The sequence below is a fragment of the Lissotriton helveticus genome, chromosome 3_1, assembly GCF_964261635.1.
Source record: "Lissotriton helveticus chromosome 3_1, aLisHel1.1, whole genome shotgun sequence".
Taxonomy (NCBI): Eukaryota; Metazoa; Chordata; class Amphibia; order Caudata; family Salamandridae; genus Lissotriton; species Lissotriton helveticus.
Window position 1 is genome coordinate 743,480,287 of NC_136061.1, and position 14,936 is coordinate 743,495,222.

General features: G+C 43.3%; 1 protein-coding gene across 4 annotated transcripts in view; it reads right to left on the reverse strand.

Moving 5' to 3' along the window:
• Positions 1–14,936, reverse strand: part of USP47 (ubiquitin specific peptidase 47) — a 1,403,284-nt gene that overhangs the window by 500,394 nt on the left and 887,954 nt on the right. For all 4 annotated transcript variants that reach the window (XM_078680933.1, XM_078680934.1, XM_078680932.1 and 1 more), the window contains one exon: positions 13,266–14,040. In XM_078680933.1, coding sequence (XP_078537059.1) covers positions 13,266–14,040 — 775 coding nt within the window. The remainder of the gene's footprint in view (positions 1–13,265; positions 14,041–14,936) is intronic.

Consider the following 14,936-nt stretch of genomic DNA (forward strand, 5'->3'; position numbering starts at 1 on the left):
CCAACACTGACAGCGATGCTTCACATCTATGTGCGGTTGATCTTCTTAATGAGTTAATCCAACTTTCATCTACAATGGTAGACTAATTCTTTACAGACTTAGACAATTTGATGTTTTCACCAAACAATAACACTGACTTTTGATTTGGCACACAGTGTTCTGAGAGACTTTGAATTCGACTTTCATTTTTTCAAAACAAATTCCTACCTTTGGAACTCTCATTTTTTTTCTATGATCAAACTTTAGTTTTTCCAAATTTGTACTTCATTTTTTGGCACAAAGCAATCTGCTTAAAGTAGAACTATTCATAGAGAACTAGAATTCTTTGAAAACTTCCAAGAGACAATATTTGACCTTGTCCACACTCAAACAGTTTATATAATATGCCATGGAATGGTCTCGACTTTTTCTTCTGTAATTAAGAGCCATTTCATAAATGTATTTTCGTAATTCATTCGGAGAGCATTTTCAAATGTCATCTAAATGCTTTGAATGAAACATTGCTTTAAATGCGTAAAGCACAAATGCTTTTCGTGTACAACCAGTACCAATGCATTTTTATGCATTTTGGGTGGGTTTTAACACATTATGTTTAGATATGTTTTTATGTGTTTAGAACTTAGTAATGTCATACACAAGAAAGTGGAGTGGGTGTTGTGTGCCGTTTTAAGCGCCAAGTGAATTTTCCCGATTAATGCCCTTAATTAGGTACAATTGACATTGCTCTTATATAGGCATAGAAATCAAGCCCTTATTTAGGCATAGCCCATGCTACCCAAATAAAGGTATGGCTACTTCCACCCGTACCAAACGTCACAACGACTTCTTGGAAAACCAGCTTAAGCAGTCAGTGACTTCCCCTTGCTTGAATATTGATTTGTCCAAGAACTCAGTTACTTTACAAAGAACAACTATTCCCTAGGGGTTCTTTCCTAACGTTCATATGCCTGACTTTACATCAAACTATGGCATTCCTAAACACCTTCAAGGTATAAATATACCTTCACTTGCTCTGGCAAGATACGGTGGTTCGAAGCAGTTAGAAGACCTACTTGCCCGACGCAGCTCGCTACAGCCAGTGCAGAAGGAAGCCAACTCTCCAACTGATTTACTAATCAGGAAGCTGCCCTTCTCCTGCCGAGAATCCAGCTCCAGTGTTTCCGGCTCCCCTTGCGGGTGTTGGGAAATCGAGTCCAGAGACAGAGATACCAGACCTCCTTCATTCTAACAAGGTATGAAGCTGATTAGAACCTAGAGAAACCTTTGGTAGATTCTTGGTAAAAACGAAACCTATGCTACACAATAATTACTTCTTCCCTCGTATTAGACTTAGGTTAAGTACATTGAGGTAGGCGTATTTTAGAAGCACCAGTTGAGTATTTTAGTCAATGTTATTTATGTATGTATTTTGATATGGCTTAGAAACCATACAATGCTCTTACAGTATTATTTCATATTACTGTTTACGCTCTACGCATTATACTTTGAGTCTGCATAACGAGTGTAGCAGTTCACCTCTCTTGCATGAAAAAGAAGACTGTTCAATAAACCCTGTTATTGAAAACGCCCATCTCACTATTTCTCTGCAACTCTGTAGAAAAAAGCATGCAAGATTGACTGGGGTGAAATACTTATCTATTGTTTCCGCGACTCAGAGATATATTCTTATTCTTGGGAAACAAAGTTGTCATGTTTATGTGGTTGTCAGAAACTAATACCTACTTGTGAATTCGAGAAAGTTTCTAGTGACCTCCGAGTGAGCTGGCACACACACAATTATGTTTAGTATATTCGATAGAGACCTAGTTGATCTCAGTCCTACGTTAATCTATAGGATATATTATTCCAATGCGCAGAGCCTATTGGGAATATAGAAACGACACTACAAGATCAGAACACAGATAATTGAAGTAATGATTCAAACCTCCAAGACAGGGGAGTACTTCCGCTTTAAGATCTTGTTCTGGAAAGACTAACCAGGAAAGCAGAAACAGAAGCTCAACTCCTAGCTATAGAAAAAGAGAGAAAAGATTTGGACCTAGGACCCATCAGTGGTGGCAGCACAATACCAAATAGAGAGAAAAGTTAATCTTTTGACTCTAAAATCCCCAACGGGATTGTCCCAAAATTCTTTGAGGGTTATATCACCAAGTGGTTCATTGCTTTTGAGAGTGCCTGCCTTAGCAGACAGGTCAACAGGAAGCTGTGGAGTCCTATATTGTGGGAAATGTTCCCAGGAAAGGGCAGGGATAGACTCCTGACACTCAATGAAAAATATGCTGAATCCTACTGTGGTTGAGGCCTTTGAATTCACCACTGAAGAGTATAGACTACGGTTCAGGGAAGCTCGAAAAACCCTTAGCCAGACCTGGGTAGATTTTGTAGAATACTCAGTGAAATCACTAGAAGGCTGGTTAGATGGTAATAATGTGCATGCCTTTGAAGTGCTCTATAATTTGATAATGAAGGAGTATCTTCTATGTATTTGCTACCAAGAGAAGTTACATCAATTCCTGGTAGACCTAGGTCCACCTTTTACTCAAGTGTTGGGGAAGAAGGCAGACCACTGGGTCAAGACAAGGGTGACCAAAACTACCACTGGTGGGGCAGACCAAAAGAAGGAGGCCAAAAAGCCCCACCAAGGGAAAAAGGGTACCTCTATAAACAATGAGTCTTCTCCAGGCCCCCAAAAACCTGTTGAGGAGGGTGGGTCCAGAGACTCTTCACAGCCAAAGTATGTGTACCAGGTAATGAATTGGGATACCAAGAAGGGTTGCTGCCATGACTGTTGAACCGCAGAGCACTGTACTGGAGACCCGGACTTTAAAAACAAGAAAAATGCCTCTAGTCCACCTGCAGTAAATGCAGTTGCCCGTCTCCAGATGGGATCTCAGGAGAGCATTGACCATGTAAGGGAGCTCACTGAGCCAACTCTAGTGGGGGATGTAGATGTAGCCACCTTAGCTGTCTGGCCAACTAATATGCAAAAATACAGACAGCATCTTGCCATTAATGGGGTTAGGAAGGAGGAATTGAGAGACACTGGAGCTAGTGTCACTATGGTGACTAAGCAACTGTGTCCTCTCAACATTATCTGGCTGGAAGTACCTATCTAGTCACCAACGCTGACAATGTGAGAACAAACCCTCCCATGGCCATGGTGTCCTTTGACTGAGGATGGGTTGCTGGACAAAAAGAGGCGGCAGTGTCTTCATCCATTCCAGATGATTGTTTGCGTGGCAATTATTTGGAGTCCTCAGCCTGGGCTGAAGCAGAACTGAGAATCCATGCAGAATTGCTTGGAATCCCACACTGGGTGTCTGTAAAAACCAGAGCACTAAGTAAAAGAGAGTGAAAAAGAGGTGCTGGAGTCTGGAATAATGGCGCAGCCCTCCAAGAAAAAAGGTGGAAGACTGAGGGACCAACTTCTAATCAGAAACCAGGCCCTTCTCCTCAGGAGGAAGAAGAGTCAGCCCCAGAGGTAATTTAGCCTCACGAGCTGGAGCCTTATCAGGCTGAGCTTTTGAACCCCGGGGGGTCTATAGGAATGAGTTGTTCCCGGGCAGAGGACCTGTACTACACTTGAAAGCCTGTAACAGCAAGCTGCTGCACAGGAAGGGAGTGATGTCAATGGTTTCCACAGAACCTATTGGGAGGAGGGGATCCTTTACACTGAGGCCAGAGACCCCAAACCTGGTGCCACTAGAAGAGTGGTAGTGCCTCAGGCGTTTAGGTAATTACTCTTCACTTTGGCCTATGATTTCCCCTGACTGGACACCTTGGCCAGAACAAAACTTGGAGTAGGCTCGTCAGTCAATTCTACTGGTCAGGGTGCACCAGAGGTGAAGGAGTTTTGTTCACTTCTGTGCCGCATGTCAAGTCAGTGGCAAGACAGACGGCTACCCAAAGGCTCCCTTAATTCCACTTTCAGTGGTGAGGGTTCCCTTTAAAAAGTTAGGGATTGACATTGTTGGCCCCCTTCACCTTCCTACTGCATCAGGAAATAGATATATTCTGGCGGTATTGGACCTTGCTACTAGGTACCCTGAGGCTATTAGGCTATTCCACTTAGGACTACCACTGCCGTTGCAGTAGCTAGGGCCCTCATTGGTTTCTTTACCATGGTGGGATTCCCTAAAGAGGTGGTGTCAGACAGAGGTACAAACTTCATGTCTGGCTACCTAAAACACACGTGGAAGAAGTGTGAAGTAACCTACAGGTTCACTACCACCTACCATCCCCAGTGTAATGACCTTGTAGAAGGATTTACCAAGACCATGATAGGTATGATTGGTGTACTCCCTGAAAAACCCAGAAGGGTATGGAATATCTTACTTTCATGTCTGATTTGCCTGGAGGGACGTGCCGCTGGAGGGAGTGGGGTTTTCCCCCTTTGAATTTCTGTTTGGTCATCCCGTCAGGGGATCATTGCGCCTATGGGAGAGACCTCTTGTTGAACTTAAACAAGATATAGTGGACTAAGTGTTTGGCCTTGACTCCAGGGCAGCTGAATACATGGAGAAAGCAAATAAAAACCTTAAGGCCAGCAGGGAGCTCCAGAAACAATGGTATGACCAAAAGGCTGCTATGGTTGAGTCTCAGCCAGCGCAGAAGGTGTGAGTTTTGGAGTCTGTGCCTCCTAGGGTGCTCCAAGATAAGTGGAGTGGACCCTACCCCATCCTGGAAAGAAAAGGGGAGGTCACCTTTCTGGTGGCCCTTGGCTCTTGAATGAACCCCAAGCAGGTCTTCCGTGTAAAACGCCTTAAACGCTACTATGATAGGCAGATGTGACCATGCTCATTGTCACAGATGAGGGTCAGAAGCAGAGCATGAACCTTTCCCTGACCCCCTGTCCAATAATCCAAAAGATGGGTCAGTGCAAGGAGTGGCATTGCCAGACACTCTCAATGCCCAACAGCAGACTGATTGCAGGCAAGTCCTAAATCAGTTTGCAGAGCTGTTCTCTTTGAGCCCTGGTCAAACCAGCTGGTGGACCCATGATGTGGCCACTGGTGTAAGCCTATCTGTCAAGAATTAAGTATACAGGCATTCTGATCACGTGAAAGAGAGCATCAAAGCTGAAGTAAATAAGATGCTGGAAATGGGAGTAATAGAGCCATCTGAGAGACCCTGGGCAAGCCCAGTTGTTATAATTCCCAAGCCTCGTACCCAGGGTGGTAAGAGATGAGGTTCTGTGTGGACTAAAGGGGCCTCAATGCTGTGACCAAAAGCAATGCACCCCCAATTCCTAGGGCAATGAACTGATTGACAGGTTGGGAGCAGGCAAGTATCTGAGCACCTTTGATCTCACATCAAGGTACTGGCAGATGTTTCTGACTCCAGGAGCAAAAGAAAGATCTGTATTTTCAACCCCTGATGGGCATTATCATTTCACTGTGGTGTCCTTTGGTTTGAAAAATACACCTGCCACTTTTCAAAGGTTGGTGAACAAAGTCCTTGCTAGTCTGGAATTCTATAAAGCAGCTTATCTACATGATATTGCTGTCTTTAGGCTCCACCTGCCAGGATCACCTGGTCCACCATGGAAAAGTACTAGAGCCTCTGAGAAGTGCAGGCCTCACTATCAAGGCAAGCAAGTGCCAGAGAGGACAGGGCAAGGTTGTATCCTTGGGCCACCTTGTTGGTGGAGGTCAGGTCCAACCCTTACAGCCCAAGATACAGACCATTCTGGACTGGGTGGCTCCAACAACCCAGACTCAAGTCAGGGCCCTCCTCGGCTTGACTCGGTACTACAGGAAGTTTGTAAAGAATCCTGGCACCATTGTCACACCTCTCACATAACTGACCTCCAAATGAATGGCCAAAAAGATTAACTGGGCAGTGAGTGGTCAAAAGGCTTTAGACACTCTAAAGGAAGCAATATGCTCTGTACCTGTTCTGAAAGCTCCAGATTATGCTAAGCAATTAATTGTGCAGACAGATGTCTCTGAACATGGTATAGGAGCGGTTCTATCCCAAATAAAAGACAAGGTCCAGACTGGCTAGTGGCTTTCATCAATACAAGGCTCCTCCTCAGCGAACAGCATTGGAGTGCCACTGAGAAGGAAGCCTTTGCTGTGGTCTGGTCCCTGAAGAAGATGAGACCATACCTGTTTGGCTATCACTTTCTTGGTCAAACTAATCCCAGACCTCTCAGATGGTCACTGCAAATAAAAAAGGTCAAGGATTTATCACTGTATGATGAACGTGACGAAGTGAGTTAAAACAGACCAGAGGTTATCAAAAAGAGCCTTTAATACGTAGACTCCCTTGTTAGGTTAAAAAACATATTAGGTTAGTACTACTTATAGGTTATTATGCACCCAAGTAGTTTACAGTATGGGAGTGAATTAGGTTCATATGTTTAGAGCCTCTATGGTCTCTAAAAGATCCATGGCGCTTCTTCAGGACCAGGAGGGCCAGCCTACCACACAATTTAAACATAATGAGCGGTCCCCCGTCATAAGGGACGTACCTACTTTTTGTGGTTAAAATGATCATCCAACCAAGAGAGGATGTGAAAAGAGAAGTATCAAACAGCAACAATATAAAGATTGTGTGTCTGATATAGGACATCCTTATGAACCAGACAGTCCTTATTTGTGAACCATAATGATGCATATCACAGAACTGTATTATATGAGGATAACTTTGGGGGTTACTGCTTTTGCCGCACAACATCCTTTTGTTACTTGTAGTTCAGCCCCACCAGGAGCTAAGCTGTGTTGGTGTACTGTGCTTTGCTTAGAAATGACATGCGAGTTTAAAAGCATCTGCTACTTATGTGCCCAACAATTTCCAGGCAACAATAAAAATGTCAAGCATAACTCTGATGATTAATGTTCCCGCTGCAGAGAGATCAGAGTTTTGTCTAATGGCAGTTTTGATTCACCTTAAAGTAGCTCAGAACACCACCAGCATATAACAGAATTGTATTTTATGTGGATCAGCTCAGTGAGTTACTGCTTTTGTCACTGGGCACTAGGTTAGTGACCCTCCACTTCAGGTATTTTGCAGTAGTGTTAAGATCTTCTTAGAGTTCCTCGTTGCTCAAATGGGTGTAATTTCTGGTATTTATGTTTTCCTCATTCCTCATTTCTTGATTTGGCTTGCTAGGAAGTGTCACCACTAGTCGTTGAAATGTCACTCATAATTATACTGAAATTATTAAAATGTCACACATTGCAATCTGAAACCTTGGGAGCTATGAAACTGTCAAGTGTTTGCAGGAGGGGAACTTCAAGTTGGTGTTTGATATAAGACTAGGATCTGAGATCATTGGAGGAATAAATTAGATTTTGACTTTTGGAAGTAACGGGACCCTGTAAACAAGATAAACTTGCCAATAACAAGGAAAATAGCAGCTGGGGAAGAAAGCCTCGGCAAGGCGATAAAAATACAAGTGTGGGCAAGAAAATCTAGTTCTGGAGTAATGTAATGACTTCGAAGTGAAAAAACATATGGTGATACATATTTTAATATCAAATTATTCATTAAACATTTTTTTGGGAATAGAAAACTTTTTTAAATTAGAAACTTTTCAAAAAATGATACATATATGCATAAAAAATTTAAAGGATTTCAACCGTTGTCACACGTTTACAGGGACTACATAATTCATACAAATATTATTAATTTTTGTCAATAAAGCCGCATTATTTGATTGGACAACTTTGTTCTGTGCATAATGTTCACTAAAGATGACTGAATATAATAAAACAACTGGTGGCATGTTGACAAAATATATGTTGAATAAATAATTGTTGAAGTTCTTGCAGGGGTACCACCACTGACAAATGGGCAAGAAGAAACACATATTTCCCTTAAAAATAAAGTCACTGATTGGTTAAACAAAAACAGACCACTACCGCAAGATGTAACAAGTGAAATCCTGTTTGTCCGAAGAGTGGCATGGGTGGGCCTTACGGGAGACGGTGTCCTAATTAATTTTAGGGATACACGGACAGTGTCTCATGTATGTCAGTGGCCGTATTCCACACCAGCGCCAGCCATTCAGTCCTTTCCCCTCTGGTATTTCTACCCACCGGCTCCACCGTGTATCACCAGTGATAGAGATGCAGGATGGAAATTGGTGGGCTCCACAACAAGAAAAGGATCAAGACAGGGAAGGTGTACAGAATATCTGGTACCTGAGGAAACACGTCTACACAATAGATTCAGCTGCTTAGACATGGTGGATTGACTAACTCCCAGCGGATTGTGGGGGCAAAGGGGGCAAGCCGTGAAATTAAGCGGGATGAGGGGCTTGAACTGGGAAGACACATACAGGAAGAAAAATTGGTAGGGAATGGCTCAAGCGGTGGGAAAGTCATACCGAGCTCTGTTGATGGAACCAGGCCCTCAACCGTCTAGAGGGGCTGTACTTGACACCAGCAGGGGGGGCAAGCTAATGCCTAGTCCTGGTGGTGGAACCGGCCACTGGAAGAGGGGAACGAGGTACAAATTGAGAGAAGAGTTCTGGGCATAAATCCAGAAGGTATAAAATTTGTGTCATGGAACCTGGCAGAACTACCCAACAAAATGACATGCCCAGAATGGGGATCATTCGTGGATGAAAATGATGTGTGCCTTTTTCAAGAGACCTGGGCGCGCACGGAGGAATTTAGAGTGGGCTTCACCTCCTTCCACGTCCCGGCACTATGGGGTGGGAGAGGGCGTCCCTCTGGAGGCCTCACAATCTGGGTGGGAACTCACATGGGCTGTAAGGCTAGTATACTCATTACTCACTCCAGAAATATTCAATGCGTGGTCCTTGCATGGCCAAACGTTTTTAAACTAGCATTGATCAATGTTTATTCACGCCCGGTTAGCATAGGCAGAGAGTCCAGCACTATTGATGATCTCTCCTCCTTTATCTCAACTATTCCTAATGATTGCCATATAGTGGTAGGGGGTGATTTAAACTGCCACTTTGAGCTCCTAGAGGGTCTCAATGAAGGTGCCCTTACAGCAGAGGATGAACACTGGTCAATACCCATGACCCAGGCCCCGCCTGCTAGGGCATGGTCCCCCCTAGCCGTTCAAGTCACTGCACTAACTATTACCCACTCCTTACGAGCATGCAATGGCCGTAGACCCTCGGATATCCCAGCCAAATGCACATATAATAAACCAGGACAAATGTCACATCATGACTGTATCCTGGTGGAAACTAGGCTCTGGCCGAATGTTATCGATCTCACTGTGGTGATTAGAGAGGATAGTGACCACAACGCCTTAATTCTAGAAATGGCCCTGCCTAAGACTGGTAGGAACGGGAATCTATCGATGGGTGAAGGCATTAATTATCTCACCCTGACAAGTAATAGGCGCAGAGTTAGATGGTCGAGACTGAGGGAAAAACCAGAACAAATAGCAAAACTTTATAATCTGGCAGGTCCTCTGCTGGCAGAAGCTGCTTTTCTGAATTACCTACCATCATCCCCTGACTCTCTCGCACGGATAGGGGCTTTGCATGGGGGCCTAGTATGCAGCTTGGCTGAAGTGTTGAATCCCAGGGTGTCCAAAAAAGGAAATAGGGCTCTTTGTTCCTCCGGTATAACACAGCATACAGGAAAGCAAAGTCAGAGCTAGTGGCAGCCATTAAAGGCAACAATAGAGCTTTAATAAAATACAAGAGGGTTCATTACAAGAAACTAATTAAGTGCGCAAAAGAAGAATGGGACCAGGACAAGTGGTCTAGCTTATCCTTTGCCTTAAATTCTAAAGACGTTAAACATTCTGGTCCATAATAAGTGCAGGCTCAGGACAAGCAAAACAAGCGGTAGTACCCAACCTAGCGCCTGAAGTATGGGAAGACCATTTCCGGGCTTTGTACTCATGGGAGGCTACCCCTGAAGATGATTTTGTAAATTTAACTACCCATGGCTCGCGCACCATCTACCCAGAGGAGTGCACGGTCATGGTGGCTGAAGTGTGCACTGCCATTGACAGACTTGCACCAAACAAAGCACCCGGCTTGGACAAACTTCCAGGCAATCTCTTCATGCATCAGCCTAAAGTCTGGGGGCAACTATCTCTGCTTTGTTTATAATGCAATCCTGAGAGGTATGGCGCTCCCTAGTACTTGGCTGGGAGCAGAGATAGTCCCTATCATTAAAAAGGGTTCGCCTCTCCTCCCATCCAACTACAGACCTATAAGTCTCATCGACGTTCCGCAGAAGATCTTCGCGAGACTTATTCTAGATCGACTACAGGACTGGATGGAGGAGTTTGCAATACTCGGCCCTTATCAGGCAGGGTTCAGGAAGAACACCTCCACCGTAGACCAAATCTTTTGATTAGTGCTTTTGCATTGGAAAACGGTGCATATAGAGGGTGGCAGTCTCTACATGGTGTTCGTGGACCTTCGCCCTGCCTTCGATCTTGTACCTATGGGCAAATTGTGTAAAGTCCTTTTAGAGCTGGGCCTCCCCATTCATCTCCTCTCAGTCCTGATTAGGCTACATGAGGCAAATTTTGCCCAAGTCAGATGTGAGAAGAGTGGTACTTTGACATCCAAATTCCCCGTTGGCCGGGGGGGTAAGGCAGGGCTGTGTGCTCGTACCGACCCTGTTTTGCTTCTATGTCAACGGGGTAATCACGCATCTGAATGGAGTGTCGAATAATGATGCCCCTAAGATAGCCGGGAATAGGGTACCGGCGATAATGTTCGCCGATGATACCCGTTTGCTTTCTAAATCCCCTATGGGTATCCAGAGATCATTGGACGGATTTGTAGAATTTTGTAACGATCGGGGATTGGAGATCAATTCATTGAAAACAAAATTCATCATCTTCAACCCACCCAGAACCACAAGACCCAATCCCACCCTGGGCAAAACAATACTGGAAAGGGTAAGCACCTTTGTCTATCTTGGGGTCACGATTAATAAGAGCTTGTCGTGAGGTCCCCAGGGAATCAAATCTCAGTTAAAACTTGCCCAATTATCGGGTGGGATCCTGAGGTTATCTAATGCATCAACGATAAAACCTCTTGGTCCACCACTGGAGGTCTACAAATCACAAGCCAGGGGTGCAGTAATGTATAGTGGCGAATTATGGGGTCACTGGAATAAATCCAAAATTACCAGGGTTGAGAACAAGTTTTTAAGGAACCTGTTAGCTCTTCCGCCCAGTAACCCGCTCCTCCCACTGAGACTTGACTTGGGGATTACACCAATTGAGGAGGAGCTAGCCTTAAGACCATTAAGGTACTGGCGCCGGCTCTGGGTTACACCGGAGCTGGTCAACTACAGGCAAGAGCTCAGAGAAATACTTAGCTGTATAAGCGTATGTAAAATACCCTGGCTCACCTTCATTAAGAAGGAATTTACTAGACTGGGACTTTCAGTCCTATGGACTGATCCAGAGCGGGGATGTAACCAGATCTCGGCCATCACGCTTACGTAGGTATACCATGCTGAGAGCTTGAACACGGCTCTGTGCAACCCCAAACACGGCTCCAGAACTGTTTCCTTTCTCATGGCAAAAGATACATATCACTTTCAAGATTTCTTAGATGTCATCTATCCTGTCATAGCCAGAAAATTGTACGTGCAATGGCGGCATGGTGTATTACCCTTACGGGCCTTTACATGCAACTGGAGCATGTCCGCCCCGAAAAATCGTCCTTTCTGTGAATGTGACAGTGAATCAGAGCAACATGTTTTTTTCTTTTGCCCCGCATACCTTAAACCGAGGAAATACTGGCTCATCCCACTATGTAAAAATCTTGGCTTTCGGCAGTGCATGCAAGCGCTTAGAGTTATGCAAAGTGACACTTCAGGAACCATTGTCTTCACTGTTTCGCATTTTTTAGCAGCTATGTGGCGTATACGTAGAGTTTTAACTATTTAGGGTTAAGCGTGCCTTAGTAGACAAATGATTCAATCTGTTATTGAGGTGTGCCTTTCTATAGCGTACAATGTGCCCTAATTTTAAAGTAATTTTAACGTGATTGTAATAATCAATTGCTATGTTTTAACCATGATAACTATTCAACTGTACCAATGTTGTATGTCTTTTAAACCTGTGCTTTTATGGTATTTTTTACCGAAATAAAGATTTTATGATGATGATGATAAATAATTTGATAATATTAGTATATGTATCACCGTACATGTTTTTTCACTTAGAAGTTATTACATTACTCCAGTACTTTATTTTCTTGTCCACGCTTGTATTTTTATCGCCTTGCCGAGGCTTTCTTCCCCAGCTGAGAAATCAGATTTTGACCATAGTGACTGGCTGCTGGCCCAGGCTGGATGCGGAAAGGCTTGCCTTTGGCACGCCCCCTGGGCGTGTCCTCGTTGCCACCATCATTTTGTGGGCTCAGAACTCTTACAGACTCCACTAACCTACAATCCGATAGGTTTTCCCCCAGCCAATTAAATTAAGTTAGCAAGTCTAAACGCACAAAGCAAGGAATTAAGGAACCAAACAATTTGCTCTCTAATTATCAGCAAAGGTGAAATTTCAGCAGTAAGTGCAAATTCAGGCTAAAACAAGTCAAAAGCAGGCAAAAAGCAATTGAGAGGTCTCTACCTCTAGTGCCAGCGCACCCAAGCTGCCGCCATCTTTTTGTGGGCTTGGAGTTCTTGCAGACTCTGCCCACCTATTTGTATTTATTTTTGACATTTGTACAGCGCTCTGTTACCCGTAGGCGTCCTGGCATTAAGTATCACTCCTTACGGAAAGTCGAGTCAGAATTAATTGGTGAACAGCCAGGTCCTCAGCGCCCTTCTAAAGGCCATAAGGGCAGTCACCTTTCTAAGAGCAAGGGGCAGGACATTCCAGGCCTTAGTTGCGCCCAGCATAAAGCTTCTGCCTCCCCAGCGTGCAACCAAACAATTATAAAACCCCCAAATTATCAGCGATATGTGCAATTTCAGCAAGTAAGTACAAATTCATGTGTTGTTTTAAAACAATACCTCAAATTAAGGATCCATTAATCAAATGTTCTACCTACCATTCCAAATACAACATATGCTTTCATGTTTATGTCCAATGAACACTCTTTCATGTCTCAACAAAAGACATGGTGTAGTTATTATGCTCAAGCTTGCACCACTTACAATAGACCAGAGGCGCCAAAAAATTCAAAGATTAAAAGAGCAACTACATCCACTAATTCAACATGATACACAACATAAAAAAAGCAGCAAAACAAAAAGGTTTTGGATGATTGGACATTGCACAAGAGCTAATAATAATGAGCACACACATATATTTAAATTAAGCATGCTAAAGGCAAGTATACATACTTCTTTGTTTTTCTCCTGATCCAGCTTCACCAGAAATAGCATCAGCCTTGAAATACATATATTGTGCTTCTTCTCTACTTTTGCCACTCTCATCATATTCACTGTCTGTTCCAGAATCCTCCTCGGCGGTATCCCAAGTCTCTTTTTTACCTTCATTTGCTTTGGATCGCCTACTGCTTGTGATGCTGTGGGAGTCAAGCCCATTGGCCAAGGGGATCGGGGCACTGTCTGCATTGCATAATGTGTCACTACTATGACTAGAACTCAGAATATCGCTGTCCACAGAGCTTGTACTTCTGTCATTATTTACATCAGAGTCTGATCGCTCCTCAGATTGAAAATTATTCTCTGGATCTGTGGATGGAATCCTGTTTTCAAGTTCTCTGGTGTCTGCTGAAGCTGATGCAGAAGAGTCCACCTCATTAAGAGGTGAATAAATATTTTCAAAGTCACTAGTGTCTGTGCTCTTGCTGCTGTCATCATTGTCACCCTCCTCCTGATGTTGCAATGATAGACTTTTCAGCTTTTCAGTGCTTTGCTCCAGAACAGCATCAACAGATTTAGTGTTAGAAGCTTTAACTCTTTCGCACGTTTCCTCTGTGTTAACTGAATCGCCTCCTGCTAATTGAGTCATGGTCCTAAGATGCCCAGGACACCACTCAGGTAATACAATATGAAGTCTGATGGTGTTTGCATGGCGATCTAAAAGTTTCCATAAATTGGAGTCTGTAAAAGCAGTTTGATGATCCAGAGAATAGGAACTTTCAGCAAATACCTACAAATGTAAACAGTCTATTCAATATAAGTTCCCACAGTGGATATAATATAAAGTAGAAGTATCAAGGATTATTACATTGGAGCACTACTTACTTGAAAAAAACATTCAAAATGTTAGGACTAAAGAATCTTAATATTCATCCAGAATTGTGCAGTGGGAGGACAAGAGTACATTTTTTATTTTTTTTATTTTTACAAAGGATAGGAATGGTTGCCGTTCAAATCCAATCTCACGCTCTCATCCTTCCTCTCTCTTTCTCTCTCCCCTCCCCTCTTCCATTATCCCTTCTCCCAAACCCTCAACCAAATCCAAAAATAGTTTAAAGCTCTCTTCAACCTCGATTAATAAAGAACTGTTGGCATAACAGTTTCAAACATACAACTGGTCAAATTATTTCCTATGTAAAATGAAAGCTACAAAAATCCATTAATCAAAACAAAAGAGTTAGTTCTACAGGCAACTTTATAGAAGTCAAACACAATAATAGGGTAGTTTTAGGATAGTAGGTGCAATTTGTCTACGCATCTGTCTGGGGGTAAATATGACAAACAAACTTACTTTCATGAAACATGTTAAATGTCAGTTTGACATAGGCTCTAAAGTCAAAAGAGCCCAAACTATCAAAACCAATATCAAATCTAAGAATGGGTTGAATGGACGAGCCTTGAGCTGAAGGGTGCTTGAACAGAACTTACTCAAAGATGCTGCATGACCACTAAACTCTAGTAGAAAAAACACTTCTTCCCAGCGTTTCCCATGCTCCAGTACGACCAAGAAAAAACCTGGCAGATTGGATACGCATACTTACCTTATGGGAAAATAACAGGGGGCTTCATCCATAAGCAGAAGAATAGTTTCATTTGTCGGGAAAGGGACTCATGTTTTTTTTCCCA